We start from the raw sequence: 19,450 nt of genomic DNA on the forward strand, positions 1-19,450 counted from the left end.
TCCAGCTGGAGGCCACTCGCTCACAGCATGCCCCAGCTTTCACTTCTGGGGACTCTATTAACAGCAGCATTGCCAGCAGGATGAGGCAGGGGATCCTTATCTCACCTCAGCACCGCTGAAGCCACACGTGCAGAGCTGTGTCCACTTCTGGGCTCCCCAGGAGAAGGCCAGGAGGTTCTGTTTGATCATCAGGAAACGCTCTTCGTGTGAGGGTGACTGAGCACTGCCACAGGTTGCCCGGAGAGGTTGTGGAGTCTCTGTCCTTGGAGATACTCGCTGCCTGCCTGGACACAGTGACAAACAAATTGCTGTAGTTGACGCTGCTCTGAGCAGAGAGGTTGGGCTACGTGACCTCCACAGGTCCCTTCTGCCCTCAGTTTTTCCATGATTCTGTAATTCTAAGTTAGCCTGACTCGATCCCCGTGGAGGAATTATTTTTAAACCTTTTAATTTTCTAACTGTCATTTCCACTAAATAAATGACAAGTTTTGCAACTCTTCTGAGATGTTATCTTTTCTGAAGGGTACTTAATTACTGATAGGAGGCCCTATTACAACAAAATTGTAGAGATTTTTGGCAACTGCTAGTTCTTGATAATTGCTTACATTTAGAATTTATTACTGAAATAGTGTCTTTCCTACCAAAATGATGTTTTTGGTCTTCACTGGAAAATTAAAAGATGTGATTTCATTCTTAGTCCTACTCTGCTTTTACTGGTTTCCTGTTTATCTCCAAACCCAGTGGAAAATTCTCTGTGGATTCAGTGTAGTCCTTTTCTCCCACAAGCTTTTAAGGATGGTTCTGCATGGATTGAAGCAGAAGTGAAGAAACTTTTCATACTGGCCATATCTATGTTAGCTTCAAATTGGAACCTGTGTAACCACGTTGGCAAGCTGCTGTGCTCAAATTACTCTGCTTTGTCACAAAAATCTGCACTGGGCACGGTGTCTGTGCTGTGTTCTTGCAGTAGAGAAATAATCCCTGGGTTTTGGAGGGGGATTACGAGAAATCTGTACAAAAGCATTAATAGTTTGTCATTTATAGAGGATAGGACAAGTGATGAAGGAACTATTAGGTGTAGGAGTGCCAGGGTTTTCAGAAAGGTCTTTCAGCTAAGTCACTGGTAACTTTTCCCTGCTGCTTTTACAGCTGAAGCAGCTGGGCCACAGCGTGGATAAAGTGGAGTTCATCGTGATGGGAGGAACCTTCATGGCTCTGCCTGAAGACTACCGAGATTACTTCATCAGAAACCTTCACGACGCCTTGTCGGGTCACACTTCCAATAATGTAGCAGAAGCTGTCAGGTAAGTGTTTGATTTTCATTAATGTAATCACTTAAAAGTATTCTCCAGCTGCTGTAAGAAGAGCAAACACTGAATATTCCTGTCTCATTTTCTTGAAAGGCAGCGTTTATCCAGTTACACATATTTAGGCACAGATTATTTCTAGCTCAACCTCCAGCATTAGTGTGCACGCTGCATAGCGCCGTGGTTTATCTGTTTTAGGAAATGCTAAGCTTTTCCTAATTTTTTGGCGTTCTGTCTGGACTTCTACCTTTTCTGCTTCGTCACCTTGATTTGGAGTTGTGACGAATCCCATTGCCGTGGGATTTATTGCCTTTAGCTGGGAAGGGGAACTGATCCTGGTTTGGAGGAAAGCCAGACGTCAGCTCCCGTAAGGGATGACTCACCCCGACAGCGTCAGTGCTCAGGAGCTCTGAGCCCCTTGCGGTCTCCAACGCAGTTACCCTTGCAGTATTTCGGAGTGACAGGGAGATGTTCTTCTTCTCCTTGTACCGTTGGTGAGCTGAAAATCAGTGATTTTGTAATTACATGTGTAAACACATTACATGTTCATTAAATCCACAACTTTTCCAGGTACGTTTTGTAGGGTGAAACTGAGAAGAAAACCTGGCAAGATTTGGTATTTTAGAGCTGTTAAAACTAGGCAACTGTCCCTCTCACAGTTTTAGTTCTCACCTTGTCATAGTTCAGTGCAGTGGATTTTCCTTGATTCCACTGTCATCCACTAAAGAAAGCAGTTTTAAAGCTGGTTAGGACCAGCCCTTGTCTAGTTTCATGTCCACCATCATATTTTAAAGCTGTAATTTCATTTGGTTTTCCTCTGGAGGGCAGCAAACGCTTCTACTCTCTTTTTTCTTTTTTTTTTTCCCCACTTGTCATTCGAAGACCAGACAAAAAGTGCAGTGCTGCTCTTTGCACGAGCAACAATCAAGGCAATAAATCAGCTAACAAGTTGCAGGAAAAAAATTGCTTTGCTTTTGCTCTAGCACACCGCTTGTGAGCACATAAGGACACCCAGCTCATTCTGGAAGAAGGGTGGAGTTTGCAGGTTTCTGCTCAATTTGGTGCCGCGCTCGTTTGGGCATCAGGTGCTTCAGGACGTGGCTGTTCAGCGTCTTCTGCTGCGGGTGCCTAGCTAATTTTATTGGAGACAAAATTGCTTTTCGAGTAGTCTGTCCTTGGCTCTGCAGATTACCGAGGAAACTAATTACGACACAGACTGTGTCACCAAGTAATTTTAAGAGCATGCGAAAACGAAGTGGCTGAAGTATGTGCTGCCTTGCAAGCACACAAATGGAGCAGTGTGAGAAAACCCGCTTGTGTTTTTTTTTTTTTTTAATAATGTGTTTTTTTTTCCAGCAGATAAATAAAGCAATACGTATTTTTAACATAAAATTCATGTTAAATGCTTGGTAAATGGAAGTATGTGGGAGTTATTCATGTTGCATTTTCTAAATATTCCAGAGGCAAGAAAATTGTGTTCGAGATGAATCAGACCTTTTTACTTTTTATGCTGCTTGCATAGAGCTGTTGTACTGTGTCACTGCAGTGCTGTTTAGAGATGGTCAATGACACTTGGAAGGAATAAATTCAACTTTGCATGCTTCTCTTTGTACTTGAGGACTCAGCTTTTCCCCCTCATTACTTCCATTAACAGAAGCCATGCTACGTGGGGAATATTGACGGTATTTTGTTTTGTGTTGTACTGTTTTATTTGTTTTATATTGTACTGCGTTTGGCTGTAACCTGGGATCTGGTCTCTCTCACCCCTTGTTTTTAATGGAACCGTGGCAGCTTTGAGAGTTTTCTTTCTCGTGAAAATGATTAGTTAACTTTAGATTTTGTACACCGATCCCTTTCTTCAGGAAAAGGACCTTCAGCCAGGATACTTTTCTTTGAAGCCTTTCTGTGCAAGTCCTTTGATTAAACTGGTACAGCATCTATCTCTAAAGGCTTCAGTCCACCTAACTGTGAACCCAGCATTTCCCCCCTTAGTCCAGCCATTTCTTTATCCTAAACTTGAGCTCCAGTTCCATGTCTAATGCTGTCTTTCCAGTGGCAGAGGTAAGCTGACCTTTACTGTCTAAATCACGCAGCATCAGAGGGCTCCTCCTCTTGACATAATCTGGACTTTTTCTTCATCTTGACCATCTCAACCACTGTAGCTTCTGGTCCCAGTTCATCAGGTAAGAGGGATGTGACCCTGTGAAGGTTCATCCTATGACTGTGGCCTGCCTCAGAGGTCTCTACTGTTCCTCACAAAGCCAGCACTGCAAGTCTGACCGAAGGAGTAACATCCTCAAACTCTTTTGGCCCTTGGACTGCTGCTGCTGATCTGAGTTGCCACCTGACTTGCTTAGAGATTTAGGGTCTTACGGTCAGTCTGGCCACGTGGTGGATCGCACAGCCAGCAGTGCCTGGATGGCAGAAGTGACATAGGACTGGAGCAGTTTGCCACAGGGAGGTGGGACGCTGCTCCAGCCAGCTGCTGTGGAAGAAATAAACCTGAAACCGTGTCTTTATGGTCAGCGGAGAGAGCAGGATCTTCACGGGATGGCTCAGAGCATCTAAGCTAGACTGCTGCTTTAAACTGTTTCTAGGTAAATCAGGGCAGCTAACTTGGGAGGTGTGAAGATCTCCCTTCTTATCTGTACTTACACAGCACTAGGAAGATCATTTATGAATGAATGCACTTGAAGTGGGTTCAGATTTTTTTTTAAACGATGCCTAAATAAAGCATGAGTGCAGAAGTGACCCTATTTATGCACAGGAACCGGTCAACCAAAAATGCAATTTAGAAAAGATAAACAGAGCAACTCCTAGGCTTTCGTGGTAACTGCTGCGAGTGGAGGAAGGAAGCAACTTCCCCCAGAAAGTGTTGCTGCTGCTTAATATTTCTGCAGCACCTTCCTATTGAGGTAATAAACACTTCTTAGACTATTCAGACAGAAGGCTTTGCTGGAGGCGCTTTGGTATGCTTGAGAAAGAAGTTGGCTGACGAATGAGCAAAGAATAGCAGAGCCAGAGGGGATTTTTGTTTTGCAGAGCGTGTGTGACAAGACCAAGAAGCTCTAATTTTTATGTGCCAAGAACACCACTTAGGAGATTTCAGTGCGTTTCTGGATGTCTATCAGCACGAGGTTGTGGATTTGGTGATAAGCTTCCCTTCTTTACAAGGGGAGTTGTAGTTCCTGCTAAAGAAATGCTGTAAAACAGATATTCACTACAGAAATGCAGCTTCCTCTGGGAGTTGTTCCCATCCAGTCAAAGCGTTGACTTGACCACTAATTGCAGCTGCCTTTGCTCTTTAGTGAGGACAAGGCAAACATGAACCGAGAAGGTGTGAAATACACATGCAAATCAAAGTGACTTCTCCCCATCATTTTGCTCCTCTCACCTGACCCGTGAGTCATTGGAGGTGCTGGGCATATTTAACTGCAGCAGTGACTCACCACATAACCCAAGGGCTGAGCACCTCGTTCTCCGAGCCAGGAGCTGACTTTTAATTAGTGATCGAGGCCCCGCGAGGACTCGCCTGTGTTCAGAAAGGCAAGTGTCAGAGAGGTCTCCTGAGTCTACGCACCCAGGAGCTCCTTGGACTGCACCTTCAGGCCTGCCTTCTCTCAGAATATTTAAAAATACACAGGGCATATTTGTAAAATTTTATCACATGGGGTTTATTCCCTCTGCCACAAATGTTTTCGTTACCAACGAGGAAATTTCCTGTAGGTGTCCCAAAAGCCACACTGACCTTTTGGCGAGCTGTGAGCAGCTGGATCCAGCTACTTGAGAGCCTTCTCTGAAAGAGAGGGCACAGGTTTTAAATTGCTGTTGTTTGGGGCTGGGTTATTGTATGCCTAGTTTAAGACCCGTTAGCCCATCTGAGGGGGAAAAAAATAAAAGAAAACAAGCTGTGGTGGTTTCAGCAGCACTTGGTTTGATGTGTGGAGCTCCTGCTGCATTTTAAAACCCAGCTGGAAGTCACTTGAATGCACCAGCTCTGGGACAGCCCATGAAGAATGTGTTTTGTTTGGTTATCAGATGATGTGTTTTCTGGAAAGCTCCCTATAGTCTTTTCTCCAATCCCCACATTAGGGCTGGTGTCTCGGTAATTCTTCTAATAGGAGCTGCAATTTCTCTACGAGAAACAGCGATCGTGCAGGCTGGCTGCCTCCGAGCAACTCCTCGCTTTGCTTTTCAGTAGTGAAGAATAAACCTGTCTGTAAAAGGCCACTCTGTCAAAGTCTGTTCGAATTTCCCGTTCTCAGGACTCGAGGAGCCTTGTCAGGTGCAGGTTTCTGCAGGTTTCTCTTGTCTCACTGCTGCAGTTTTACCAGGCTGAGCCCGTCTCCTCTGGGTCCCTCTCGGGACGCAGACGAGGTGAAGTGACACAGGGTGACACCCGAGCGCGTTGCTCCTGTGCTGCTGCAGCTCACCTCGGGCCAGCGAGATGCAAACAGCACTTTGGGGGAAATTCTGCTTTACCAGGAATCGTAAGAGGAGAGATATCGGCACACGTCCTTCCCGCGGGGTTAGTGCAGGTGAAGAAGATGCTCTCCTGCCGTCCAGGTGGCTCGGCTGACATGCGGTGCTCGTTACACTAATGTATCTTAATTGTGCTTTCCCAGTACGAGTTGTGACTCCGGCAGAAGATGACTGAGGGCTTTGACTCACTAGCTCCAGTGATTCATGCAGGAGCGATTTGGGGAGGTTACAGCTCTCCTCCATCTACCTTGACCCCTCCACTTGAGGTTAGCGCTTCCAAAACCGGCAGCTAAACACACTTGGCCACCCTTCAGCTGCCTGTGCTCACCCCGTGGTGAATGAACATAATCTGGAGGGAGTCAAGAGGATCTGCTGCTACTTCAGCTGCCCCGCAACAAATTGCCAAAAATGTGATAGTCACACCTCACCTCTCGCCTTGCCGTAATGAGCAGGTGCCGTGACAGGTAAACTCTCGCAAAACGCCGTAATTGCCAGCTTAAACTCCTCTTCCAAGGGGGTTTTGGGCACTTTTCCCCATCCGCAGCTCCCTCCCCCCGAGCAGGCAGCAGCTTCTGGCGGAGAGGGAAGCGAATAGCAGGAGGCAGCAGCACAGCAAATTACTGTGGCTTGTATCCATCAGAGCTTGTCTGTCAAATCCCTCGGGGCATCTGACTGGGCAGTGATTTTTCTGTGCCAGGCAGGAGATAACTGGCTGTTGTTTTAGTGCCAGATCGTTTGCGACAGACATTCTGCCTAAATTTCCTTTTATTCCCGGAGATTTGGAGGCTGGTTCCTAATGTTCTGGAGGGGCGGGCAGATTTTCTTTGTTCCCAGCTTTCCACGCAGCTCTCCAATGGTGCAGAAGCAGCATTTGCCATTAAAACCTTTTTTTTTTTTTCACTGTTTACCCCTAAATGCCTTCAGTATGGATAACATCTTCCCTGCTGGCAGAATTTGAGGAAAATTACCCCAAAGTCAGCTGCCCTTTGCCGGTATCCTGTTACTTTTGCATTGCTGATTTTCTACAGCAGGACCCAACTTCTAGCTGCCGAGGTGTGTTATGTGGAAGATGCCAAAGTGAAAGTCGTTCCATCAGATTGTATTCTAATCTCGTTAGGAGTAGCTGTTTATCTTTTTCCTCCCGTAGCTACGGAAAGTGATTGCCTATCCTGTTATCTGTCCTGTTCAGTATTTCCGCAGCCTTTTCATTTGGATGTAAAATAATTCAGGTTTGTGACCGAGCGCTGGCTGGGGAAGGAAGATTGAGGAATCCGTGCCCACAGGTTTCTGCTCACGTGCACCAGGACACCTGGCATTAGGTGACTTCAGGTTTTCTAAGGTAGATGGCGGTACCAAAAATATTTTTGGCACAGGTTTGGGAGGTGGCAGCATTCATTCATAGCAGGCGTATGAGCTACGCCTAATGGAAACCCGTTTGTGAATGCTGTTGATCTGCATTTCTCCTGCCTGGGTGGAAAGGACGACGGCCCTAGCGGTCATGACATTGTCAGAGCTAAATAATGAATTTCACTGCTTTTTTTTTTTTTGTACGTTTTCAGCAAATTACCACTGAACACCTGCCAAAGGGAATACTTTTCTCATTTTTGCTGCTTCGCCGCTGCGCGGGTGTAATTTGGCAAGCATAACAAGTTCTCCGGTGACCTGCGCTAAAATGTTAATGCTAGGATGGGATCCCAGTGGTCAGCTGGGACTGGGGGCTGGAGACAGAGCTTGATTCACAACTTGGGCACCTGCATGAGCAGGAACTTGGTCTCTGTTACACAGTTCTGGCTCAAGTCCCGCTGCTGATCCGAAGGTAATGTCACAAAGGTGCATCGTGTGCTAAATAAGCTTTCTGGCTTCGTTTCCTAGGGCCTCCCTAGCACAGGCAGCATCACACCTTCCTGGGCGTTACAGAAGCGTTGCCTCGGGTGCTGTCACGTTCCAGTTTTCCAGGTGTGACGGGGATCAGACTTGCTTTGGAGTTCCATAAGGGTGCGAGGTGGTGAGCATCTCTTGGGTCTAGCTTGGGCTTCTGCTGCCTGGAGCTGAACTCAAAACCAATCCCAAACAGATGCTCCCGTGCCCTGGAGAGGTAGCGTGCAACTTGCACTACCTTTTCTCCTTCTTTTCAGCAGAGATTGCTTTCCAGCCCGAATTAAAATGTGCTGGTAAAATAGCGAGCTGCAGTTTATAGTTCCCTCAGCTGTGCTGTGCTTGCCTCATTGATATTATAAGCTGAGAGCCGCTGCCTTTCGACAGCACTAAATTCCCTTAAAAGAAAAGTCATTTGCTAGTAAAACGGCGGTGCAGGATGCATGCAGGAAAAATGGCAGGTTTAATTTTCATCCCCTTACGGAAAGATGTCAAGAAGTGGTTTTCCTGGGGCGGTTTTGTGAACGCAGCGCTGAGCAGAGCACGGGCTGGTTGCTGTTGAAATAATGCCTTCATGGGATGTGTTTGTAGCTGATGTGCTGTGGGACTCTGAGCCTCCTCGTGGCCCAGCGCTTTGCAAAGGCAGGTACCCAAAAACGAGGATCTGACACCTGGGGGTGTCTGGGCAGCCTGAATTTGGCCTGAATTTATGGGATCGCCTGCAAGACTTTCACCTGGTTTGCCTTCCAGGCCAGGCTGTGTGATGCTCGGGGTTGTTGGGTTTGTAAAGTTGGTGGGAAGCACCCCTGGTGCTTCAATATCAACTGACTTGAGCCAGTTTTTGAGGCAGAATAGCTTTTTGCAAGACCTTCCTACTTGTTCCAGTGGTGGATCCTGCTCCCTTCTCCTCCCCAGGTCTTCTCTTTTTTTCCTCCTCCTGTCCCAAGCCACCTAAGACGAGCAGTCACCTTTCTTCACCTTATCTCGCACACTCCTTTCCCTTGTTTTATCCTCTCAGTGCAAGCCAGGAGTGCCCTTTGCAGGGAGGAGGAGCCGTGGGAGGAATCCAGCAGCTCAGAGCTGAATTACTTCTCCAGAGCATGGAGCTCGATCGCTCCTTACAAGACCAGGAGCTGTTGGCACCTTGGCACTGTGTTGGAGCCACGACGGTGACAAATGGAGCCCGGGAAGTGTCACCAAGAGGTCTCGTAGCCTGTTGCAGCAAGTGCCTTCCCAAACCTGGCCTTTTACAAGCTGAGAGAGAACAAATGCGTGTAGGGGTTGTGTAGCACCCTTCTGAGAGATCATATTGGTGCTTTATATACGAGGGAGTTAGTTTGGCAAGATAAAGCAGAGCTTTTCGCTGGCAGTTTTGGCTGATGACTGCTTTTTATTAGCTCTGCTTATCATTTTATTGGGACGATCTCTTTGCTTCCTCCAAGTAGCAATCAAGCTGTTTTCCGTCCTCCAGCTAAATGTTTTCAGAGGAGCATCAGGTGGGGGCGAGATGAATTTCCTTTAATAGGCTGGAGGCAGGAACTACAAAGCAAGGTCTTCGCTGGACACTGTCTTTATGCAACGAGAGCTTTTAGGGCATTTAGCTGTCAGACGTCTGCGCAGCACCAGAAGTGGTTATTTTCCTCAATAACAGCGAGGAAGTGGTTGTTACTAAGAATATGCAACTTTCCCTAGGCCACAGTGAGTCAATATCAGAACTGAAATTGGAACTAGATTTTTTTTTTAATACATCTAAGTCTCACCTAGCGCAGCCTTTCTCATCAACTGCAGCGAGAAAAGCTTCGGCTCCGGCTTAGATTTAATAAAAGAGGCTGTCACGTCATTTCTTCCTTAATTTTAGACCTAAGCATTTTTCTCCCCAGTCCCTTTTTAGCCCGTGTCTGCAACCGTGTATTGACTATTCCATGGTAAACTGCCTATATAATTATGACTTGATTGTTGGTCGGATCGATTGGGTGACAGGCATTTGAATTGTTGTTCTTGCAAGTTCCCCTCAACTAAATTGCACCGCAAGGATGCGAGGAGCCAAGGGCACATCTTGGGTGCCTCCTCGTGCAGGTTTTGCTCTTTGGGCTGCATGCGGTGGGCAGACGAGGTGCTGGCTCTTCGGTGTCACTGCTCCGACGTCGTTTCTTGCTCCTTGTGTCGACTTCAGTACGCTCGGGTGGAAAGGGAAAGGGACGTGGAGTAAAACCTGTCCTGTGGGAACAGCTGGGATCGATTGCCTGGCGGAGGTGGAATTGAACTAAAGGTCAAATAAAATTGTGCTGGAATCCACGTAAGGGACAGTTAAAATTGGACTAAAATCCACTGCTTTTTTGATTATATGTTGCTTGGTGGAAGGATACTGAAAAGGTAAAATTGACCAACTTGGTGCTTGGTGACCCTCACGTGTGGGCATTTTTCTCACTTCAGAAGATAACCACGTGATTTTGGTAGCATGGGAAGGTTTCTTATTACTTGTAAACTATTTTCTTTTATTTTCAAATAGGAGAGGAGCTGCTGGCACAGGAAATCTTACCCTGTAGCAAGCCCAGATCTTCATAATGCCTTCAGGCTTCTGGTTATCTGAATCTTGTCATTCATAGCTCCTCTTTGCAGTTCTGTCTTAAGTCCTTCAGGATTCAAGGTTTCTTTTCTTTGCTTTTCATTTTCAAATGCTGTTAGTGGTAATCAAAGGAGGCGTAAAGGCCGTGCTAGCATCCTGGAAGCAAGGAGGGGAGTTTTGGAATAGCTGGCTGAGTGCACAGGTAGCCCACCTGTGGTTTGATCCACCTGTGGCTCATTGAACTCCCTGTCTTGGCTGCTGAAATCCAAGCTGGAATGATCAGCATGGCTTGTTGGACTAGTTACATCTGCTATATATACAATATATGTGATTTTTTTTTTACTGGCATTCATATATTAATCTGAAATTTAAATTATCTGGCTCATAGTGAAGGGAATTATGTACACTCCTCATCTGATAGATGGGGTATGGGCTTAAGAAGTGGACATTTTACAATCAAATTACATATTTTCTTTTTTCCAGCACCTTGGAAAAAGTTGTGGTTTGCTCTCAGTAAATACCCTGATGTGTTGGACCTCGCTGTCTTTATTAGGGTAACATTTTTTGTTGTCTTCATTTGCTAAAACAGCAAACCACCTCCTCCTTACGTAGGATGAGAGAGAGGTTCTTGTTTCCCTGGTGAAAATTTTCATCTTGGGGCAGATGGGCTCCAACAAAACTTCTAGGCTGCAGTGGGTGCCTTTGAAACATTTGACAAATGGGTGAAACTACCTGGATGTCCAAAAGCGAGCTCTTCCACCGAAGCATCCTAAAAAATTATGGGATAAGATTAAAAGTCTTGCATGCATTAAGGACTGAAGGAAGTTGGGAGAGGGAACAGGTCATCAATTTTCACAACAGAGGGAAGTCATTAGCGGTGCCCCCGAGGAATCTGTGTTGGAATCTGGTAGAGGGATGCTTAAATAATCTGAAGAGGGTTGCTGACACCATTTACTGTGGTGCTGGCTTATGTGGAGCAGTAGCAACGAGCTGCCAGCAGAGATCTGTAGAAGTCCTTCACCATGCTGAGTGGGTGGGTGGCGAGGGGCCAGGGGAAAAGCAGTGCAGAGGAAGAGCAAGGTGGGTGAAAATAAAGAGTTCTCCTGATTTCCCTACAGGACAGTGAGCTCCGAGTTGGCCGATGGCACCCAGAAACAGAATTTGGAAGTTGTAGTAGGTAACGGTGAGAAACCCAGCCTCGATGCTCGGTTTTAGTTACAAGAGCAGCTCAGTGTGAGGGATCGTAATGAAGGGAGCGGAATGGGAAATGTTGTTGTGCTGCTGCATCATTCGGCAATGTCTTCACAGCTTGAGCTGTGTTCAGCTCGTTTGAAAAATTAGGGAGGGAGGGAGGAAAATGACACTGAAAACTGGGGAAAACATCGTAGAGTGATATCGTAGAGGCTCTATAAAATCCTGAGAAGCAAGAAGACCAGGACCAGGTTTAAGAAAGGCAGAGCTAGCACAAGGGAGGAGGAGATGAGCACTCTCCTTCCCATTTAAGGCTTATTTCAGTGTTTTTTTCCCCATAAAGCTTCAGTTTTGAGAGAGGTAAAGCAGAGGTTGCAGCTTGGCTCCGGGTAGAGCCGTACATCTGCGATTTTTCTTGTTTGAAACATTTCACTCTAGCATATGCTTATTCATCCTGGTATTTTCAGTTACAGCTTGCTAATAACTTGTTGCAGGGGAAAAAAAAAATCAAACAAACATTATCTCTCTTGCTGTTGCCTCCAACTTGATGGATGGGAGCCTGCTTACAAAATCAACCACCGATGTTAGAAGGATCTACCGGGGTTCCTGTTCCATGTCCTTTTTTTTTTTTTTACCTCCTGAGGTAAGAAAAACCTTCCAGGCTCTGCTCGTGTGCCCTCTGAGGACACGGGGTGGCTTTTGAAAGAATTGGGTGTGTGTGAAGCCAGCGTTGCAAGAGGAGGGCAGCTCTCATGAGCTGCAGGGAGCCTCTGGCCACCCTCCAGCCTCCCTGCCCAAGCGGAGGTCCTTCTCTCCAGCCTCCCTGCCCAAATAGAGCTCTTTTTTCCAGTTTCCGTGCCCAAATGGACATCCTTCACCCCAACCTTCGTGCCTGGATGGAGGTCCTTCCCTCCAGCCTCCCTGCCCGGACGGAGATCCTTTGTTCCAGCCTCCCTGCCCGGAGCTCCTTCACGCACTGGTGCTCCGTGAAAGCTGTGAATGGTACAAAAATAAACCACGCAACCCCCCTGCCCTTCCCTCAGAGCCAATACCATTCCCTCCCCTTCGTTAGAGCCAGGCGGTTAATTACTCCGTGCAAACAGCCCTGCTCGGGGTGGGTCTGCAGTGCCTTAACGTGGCTGCGCTGCCTCTGCTCGTGCTGAGCTTTTTCTTCCGAGGGTTTTCTGATGTCAGATCCATTCATTGTGGTTGCAACTTGGTAAACAAATTAAGAAAGAGAGCAAACCAGTAAGTTCTAGGGTTTTTTTGCTTCGGAACAGATGCTATTTTAAAAGCAGACCCTATCCTGGATTTCGCACGGGTTGCCCAGCAGGAGGGAGCGTGTTTACGTGTGAGTGAACTGTTAGTGGCATTTCGGGGGAAAAGAAAGATTTGTTCTCACTTATCTTTGAGCAGGTATAAATACTGTTACTTTCTCAAAATTGGGAAGTCATATTTCACCCCAGAAATTACTGTATTTTAGGTAAATGTAAGATTTCAGTACCTGAGAGCTGAGCCTTGGGGACCCGATGCTGTTAAGAAACCAAAGCGGTCTGTCACACGGTAGCGGTGATAAAGAAAACTCTGCAATGTTGTAATAAAAAGGGAGCTGCAGAAAGGCAAATAACTGGCATTTGAGCTTTCAGAAATATCTGCTCTGGGCAATCATCAAAAATGCAACTTTTGAACCCCGTCTGGTGAGTAAGATGCCACCTGTTCTGTTTACTAGCAGGAAATGGTAGCTGTTGAATTAATTATTGCTAGCTGCGTCTCAGAGAGCGGCGTGGTAATAAAGGACAGCTAGCAGGGATCAGGACAAAGGAGGCCGTTTATGAAACAGGTGAGGATTTGGTGCAGAAGGTGCTGGTGTGCTTTATTATCAGCAGGTTCTTCTCCAGAAAGCCAGGCTGTGACTTCTGGCATGGTTTTGTATGCGTAGACATCATCGTCTGCCTCGCACACCTGTGGTTTAGGGTTCCTTTTGGGTGATGCTCCTTAAATTAAGGGCATGAGAAGTGTTTTTTTGGGGGGCAAGACGTCAGACTTATCTGAAATGCTGGACATTCGCAGCCGTTGTTGCTCCAAGCTAAATGTGGAGGCCAGCAGCCTTCTGCTGAGGGCTCCTTTGGTCCCTGATTAAAATTCTTCATTTCCCACCCAGCCCTCTGACGCTTTCCTCTTTCCACCAGGCTCTGAGCACCTCTCCTGGGGCAAGATTTCGTATTTAATTTTGCTTGGAGCAGGCTGAGGGTAGAGGAGCAGCAGTGCTCATCGATTTCCCCTTCCAGCTGAGCTGGGACTGCCAGTTGGGATGTGTAAGAGTTCAGAGCACCGTATTGTGTGGAAATGGCTGCTGCTGGGCAATGCATGAGCAGCAATGCTGATCAAGAAATATGAGCAACATCAGTATTTACTCCACCGTAAGGTTTTATCTGGCTTTTGAAGTGACATTGAAATGTCCTGGTGGCACCTTTTGGGGGACTGTTGGGCTGGATGAGTTGCTCCACATCCCTCCCTTCCTTCCACATAGCCACGTACGCCCAAAAACTTCGTGCTCTTGGTGATTGTTTCTCTTTGGTGCTGCCCTTGAACAGTTTCTGCTGCTCTTTGTGTCTTTTTTCTGCTCTTTCGCTTCTGTTTACCTCCTCTTTATGTAGTCTACTCTGAAATCTGTAAAGCAGATGAATGGTTTGAAGGCATGCGGTGACCACGCTGTGTTAACTCGCTTGATCCTTACACCTTTCCTTTTCTGAGCTTCCTGGGACAAGGCAAGTCTTCTTGCATGGCCTGGCATCCTGCCGCCGATCCCAGCCAGGGAGTTTGGGTGCTGCTGTGGGATGGCTTGTAAGTAATTGATTCTTTGATGTTCGGGTCCCTGAGCTGATGAGGCTTTTGTCTCTAGACCAGAGTTGAAATGAGAGAGAGCAGAGGCTTTGTTAAAGGAGGTTTTCTTATGTCAGGACTGTGCCATCTGTTTTTTCTCTAATTGAGAAAGGACCTGCAAACCTATGTGAAACTGCTGTGTCTGCTGGAGAGAGAGGTGCTTTTTTTGATCTAAAATCCCTTCTTATTTAAGAGGCAGATTCTGATTTGAAGGTCTGTTTTATGTACCGGCTTTCTCTGCAAATTCACTCAATTATTCTCTAATGATTAAAATTAATAGTCTTTCTGGTGCCCCATCTTGGTTCAGACTGTTCTGTAATCATGCAGAAAACTGACTTTATACTAGCTATGTCTGTGCTAATCGTAAGGTTTGTTTGGATCTCATTTGCTTCATTTGTGTGGCTTAGCATCTCTTTCATTTGTGTAATTCATCTCTGTGGTTAGTCTGTTATTAAATTTGCCCCACTGTCATCTTGTGCTGTGTACTTATCTTGATTTCTGATTGTTCTTAGAGCGTGACAGATTTGGGATTCTTATTTGGGATTCCTCAGCACTGCTGTACTGCAGATAAAAACCAAGAAGTTTTTAGGTGTACCTGTCTGTAGGGAAGGAAGGGAGGGATGCAGAACCACTCACCAACCCAACAGCCCCCCAAAAGGTGCCTCCAGGACATTCCAACGTGACTTCAAAAGCCAAAGAAAAGCTTGAAGGTGGAGCACCAAGACTGTTTCATGGAAGGAGGTGAAATTCCGTTAGGTGTCTGTTGTTGCTCGAGAAGATAAAATCCATTTCCACCCTCAGATTCTGGAAGAAATCCAGATCACAAACATTAACACCAGAATGAACCTGCAAACCTGGTCGACATGTACATACAAGACCATCCTGGGTGCAATTTTCAGCTTGTTGGGCTCGTCTCATTTTCCAGGACTTTCTGTGTTTTACTTCTTTTGGTCCTCGGTTAATAATAGTTTTGTTTCCTGAGTCATCAGCAAGGTCATCTTAACCTCTTGTGACCAAATATCCTGCAGTCACTCTTTTCAGAGCTACAGCTATCTGCTTTCAGCCTGTCTGCCTGCTTGGATAGCGTCTGTTCCCTCTTAATGTGTGCCTTGGCTAGCGTGCCATTCCTGCAGGATATGTGGCTAGAAGTCTGTTATTTTTAAAGATTAAGGAAAGTCAAATCCATCATTTCCATTATCACGATAAGTTACTGGATCCTGTTAGCGAGCTTACGGGCTTTTGGAAAAGTTGAGCCCAACGTGCTTAAACTTCTCCAAGAGATTTGGCTTGAGTGAGATATTTTGACGTTCAAATAGAGACTAGAACAACATGTCACTCATTACATTGATTTTCAAAACAGACATTGCAGAAAATTATTGTCATTGACCTGAATGGTTTCTAATAGGATTCTGTTGTTTTTGCCTCTGGGCCTTGTGGTTAATATTTGTGTTAAAATAGTAATTTCTGAGGGTTGGCAGATGCTATCAGTATCGGAGATGGGCGAAGAAGGGATTCATTTGTATTCCATAGTATGTTGTATACGAGCAAGTTGGGGGCTTTGTTATGGGAAAAAATAAAGCTGTTTTTCTAGGAATGGTGCAGGATTCTATTCCGAGAAGCAGCGAAATCTCTAGAAAAGATTTAGGAGTTAAGTCACATTATCATGAGCTTTCGGTATGATTCAGCAGCCAAATTACCCTTGACTGTATAAATAGTGGAAAATTGGATAGGAATAGGCAAATCATATTCCATCTGGATTTAGTACTGGTGTGTCTGCAAAGTTCTGTGGCTGTTTTTGATATCAAAGGCAACAAGAAGAATGCTTAAAAAAGTGAGATAGTCCTGAGAAAAGGCAAAAAAAGAGTATGGTTTAATCCTTGCAGCTAATGAACGATATATAAAAATCCTTCAATGTTGTCTGACACCCTGATACCTGCAGTATTTTGGAGCACAATTAATTTGGGGGATTTCTGTATGGCATTACGGGGTACCCAGGAGGGATACAAGCAGGCAGGGGGGACATGAGGAAAGCTGAGCTGGAGCTGAAACTCCAAGGGGTTGTAGAGCAACAAGAAGGACTTCACTTCCATAGGTACCTTGGCAGCAACGAAGGACCAGCGTGGGTCTGCTGCTGGAGGAGGCAGGCAGCTCCATGGTGAAAGACCCAGGAAGAGGTAGGCAATAAGCAAAGTTAGTCTTGAAATAGCTAATCCACTGCAAATTATTACAGAAATCATTGCTTAATAATAAAAAACTAAAAAAATACAACTTGAGGTCCACAAATCAGGATTAGATTTCAAAGATATACTTTAAAAAAACGCTTTCTCCACTCAAAAAAAAAATAAATAAAGTATTAGTCAAGTATATATCAGTTTGTCATTTCTTTTTCTCTGTTGGCTGGTAAACATTTGTCTCATATCCTGACAGTGTTTTGAAATAAGAAATACTGCCATTCTGATTTAAAAAAAAAATCAGTCTCTGTCTCAATGTAAATCCAACGTGTAGTAGATAAACTTCTAAATAGTATTTTCTGCCTTTTTCAGGCCCCCGAGCTCTCTTTTGTAGCTCACCGTTGATCCTTTCTGTGAAAGCCTGGCTGGCAGTGGAGGTGCTGGCCATGTATAGGGAAACGGTGAGCTTAAAAGTTAAATACTGGCAGATTTCATCTCCTAAAAATGAAAAAAAAAATAATCTGAGTTGTGTAATGTAGCTGTATGCTGCAAAATAACAATAGCTGGAGTTTTTATGGGTACTGATTGATTGCTCCTTCCATACAATGCCAGGTTACATAAATCTAGTAAAGATTTTAATCGATGTCCACTCCTGGTGCTCTCTGTTTGCCTTCTTAATTTGTGATCTTACCATTTGTGTCTTCCCTTAGTTTTAGGATTGCATTTCAAGCGGAATAGAGCCGCTCTTTTTGCAAATGGAAAAAATGATGAATATCCAAACGAGCGTTTCAAGTTCAAAAGTCACGAAAAGGGAGAAGAAAAGTCAAAGTTTTTCTCTTCTACTCAGGAAATGATAAAAACGTCTTGCCAGAAGTGCCTTCGGTGGATGGCTGACGATCGCATGCTTCTTTCTCTTTCCCAGTGAGTTGAAGGAAGTTTGTAGGCTTAATTAAACGTGGACCACTCAATTCTGGCTTTTATGTAAATAAAGCCAAGTTTGAGGCTGTGCTATGTCTTACCACCACAATAAAACAGAGTTAAGACACACATCTCTTCCAGATTGAGTTGGACAAGAGAATTTTACCAGCCCTGGCACCATACTGAAGCCCTGTCGGTGCCCTCAGTAGGTATTAGAGTTTTGGGGTCTGCCGGCGTTCGTTAGATTCAGCATTTTATAACTCAGCTATAAATTTGCTCCAGGGGGGGAAATATAATTACTTTTGTCTCCCCTCTGTATTTCCAGCCATGATTGCAGGTGCTTAATACAAGCACGTCCCCTCTGGCACGATGGTTGAGTTATCCGGTGACTTAATTTTTTTTTTTCCCTTAGCTAAAATTTCTCGTTTTAATTCGTGCAAAACACGGCGTCTTTTAAAAGTGAGCATATTTTTAGGCTGATGTTAATGAATCGCACATTGGCAGTGTTTTTCTTGGCACGATAAACAATTGTCAGATCAGTGAGCCACAAACTCTGAAATGTTTTATGTTGTTGTGTTTTTTTTTTTAAAGATGCTTATTTTGACAGCCATTATAGTCTACCCCCCCAATATCCTAGGCTGTATCAGTTTGAATGGAATTTTTGCCCATGAGTCTGAATCTACCTGTCTTTTTTGCTTTCTTTTAATTCTTTTTTGGTCAAATTGGACCTCTGCCATGCTAAAAGTTAAACTCTCCGGAGCTTTCATTTGACTCAGAAGTCTCCAGCATCCAGTGTGCCAGAAATCAGGTGACGAATCCTTACAAAATACCTAATAAAGAGCTGAAGTTAGTCATCCTGGTGGCTTTTGGTGTGCAATGCTCTTGCAGGTATCGGCGTAACGTCTCTTTCTTACTCAAGGTGTCCTCTTTTCAGCAACATTTAATATGAATACCGAGATCTCCATCATCGGGGAGCATTAAAGAGAGCGATGCTCTTCTCGGAGGGTAGCCGTTAATCCTGCCCACATCACACTTTGGGAACTATCCAGGTTACCTCCGCAGTTTCAGATGGCTTCAGAAGAGGAAGTTTCATTCTTCTTGCTGTAAATCTCCTGCCCTGCGCTGCAGTCCTCTTACACAACCACCACATTTTGCAGGAGAGGTGACTACTGGAGGGGGGAGGCAAGCGAAATGGTTCCTAAATGGAAATGAATATCGTCTCTGCTGGTGGTGTAGGAGTTCGTCTTGATTTATGGTTTCCTGTTGTGAACTTTGGTTCAAGGCAGCTTTGGATTCCTTTTTCTTTTGTTTTACTCCCTCGTAGGTCAATAACTTACCATTTGTCATCAGCAGAGGATTTTTACGCTGGCTGGAACAATTAAGTCTCCGGTAGATGTCCAGTGATAAATGGGGGCGAGGAGGGAAAAAGGCTACCAGTGAGTTCTGTTTCAGCGTTAGACTCAATGAAGCTGAGAGCCTGCGACTGGCTCAGAAAGGCGATGATTTGTGTAGTTTTTCATGGCTTGTATGTTTTCAGAGCATGGCTGGCTCTCGTCCTAATCCCTGAGGTCTATCTGTGTGCCGTAGGAATTGAACAAAAATGTCCCGACGGTACCAAAATCCCCCTGACGTGAGATCCTCTGTGGTTCAAAGTGGGAACGAGTGCTCAGACCATCCTTGCTCCATCCCCAAAAGCAAACCCAGTTCTCATCTCCTACTCAGACTTCCCCTTTCGCTGGGGTGATGCTGAGTATATTGAAGGCTCATTCTCTTCTGCGAGCATCTACCGAGCTGACGATGTTTAAAACTGCCCTGCGAGGCTGTAGCATGGTCAGCTCTTGTGCACAGCAAACCCCAGCCCTTTCCTACCACGTATATTTGTGTGTTTCAGGCACATGTTGGAGTAATACAGCAGCCAGACCCCCTGGCTGCTGGGATCTTTGTTTTTTTAACCCGTATTTTAATTCTGGTGGAGACCACAAAGAAGGAAGACGCTGGAAACTTCTCAGGTCACCTGCGACAGCTTCACGCTTTTGATAGAGGATGCTTTTTGTTGC

General features: G+C 45.4%; 1 protein-coding gene and 1 long non-coding RNA gene across 5 annotated transcripts in view; both read left to right on the forward strand.

Annotated features, from left to right (window-relative positions):
• The window catches only part of ELP3 (elongator acetyltransferase complex subunit 3), an 88,259-nt gene that overhangs the window by 7,811 nt on the left and 60,998 nt on the right, over window positions 1–19,450 (forward strand). For all 4 annotated transcript variants that reach the window (XR_011808626.1, XM_072036589.1, XM_072036590.1 and 1 more), the window contains exon 7: window positions 1,150–1,304. Coding sequence is in view for 3 of the 4 variants with exons in the window: in XM_072036589.1 (XP_071892690.1) it covers window positions 1,150–1,304 (155 nt within the window). In the remaining variant the exon portion in view is untranslated. The remainder of the gene's footprint in view (window positions 1–1,149; window positions 1,305–19,450) is intronic.
• Window positions 5,654–19,424, forward strand: LOC140002275 (uncharacterized). Its single transcript, XR_011808628.1, has 3 exons — window positions 5,654–13,118; window positions 16,397–16,478; window positions 17,186–19,424. It is a non-coding gene; the product is annotated as an uncharacterized lncRNA (long non-coding RNA).

This window comes from Anas platyrhynchos, chromosome 3 (assembly GCF_047663525.1).
Source record: "Anas platyrhynchos isolate ZD024472 breed Pekin duck chromosome 3, IASCAAS_PekinDuck_T2T, whole genome shotgun sequence".
NCBI lineage: Eukaryota > Metazoa > Chordata > Aves > Anseriformes > Anatidae > Anas > Anas platyrhynchos.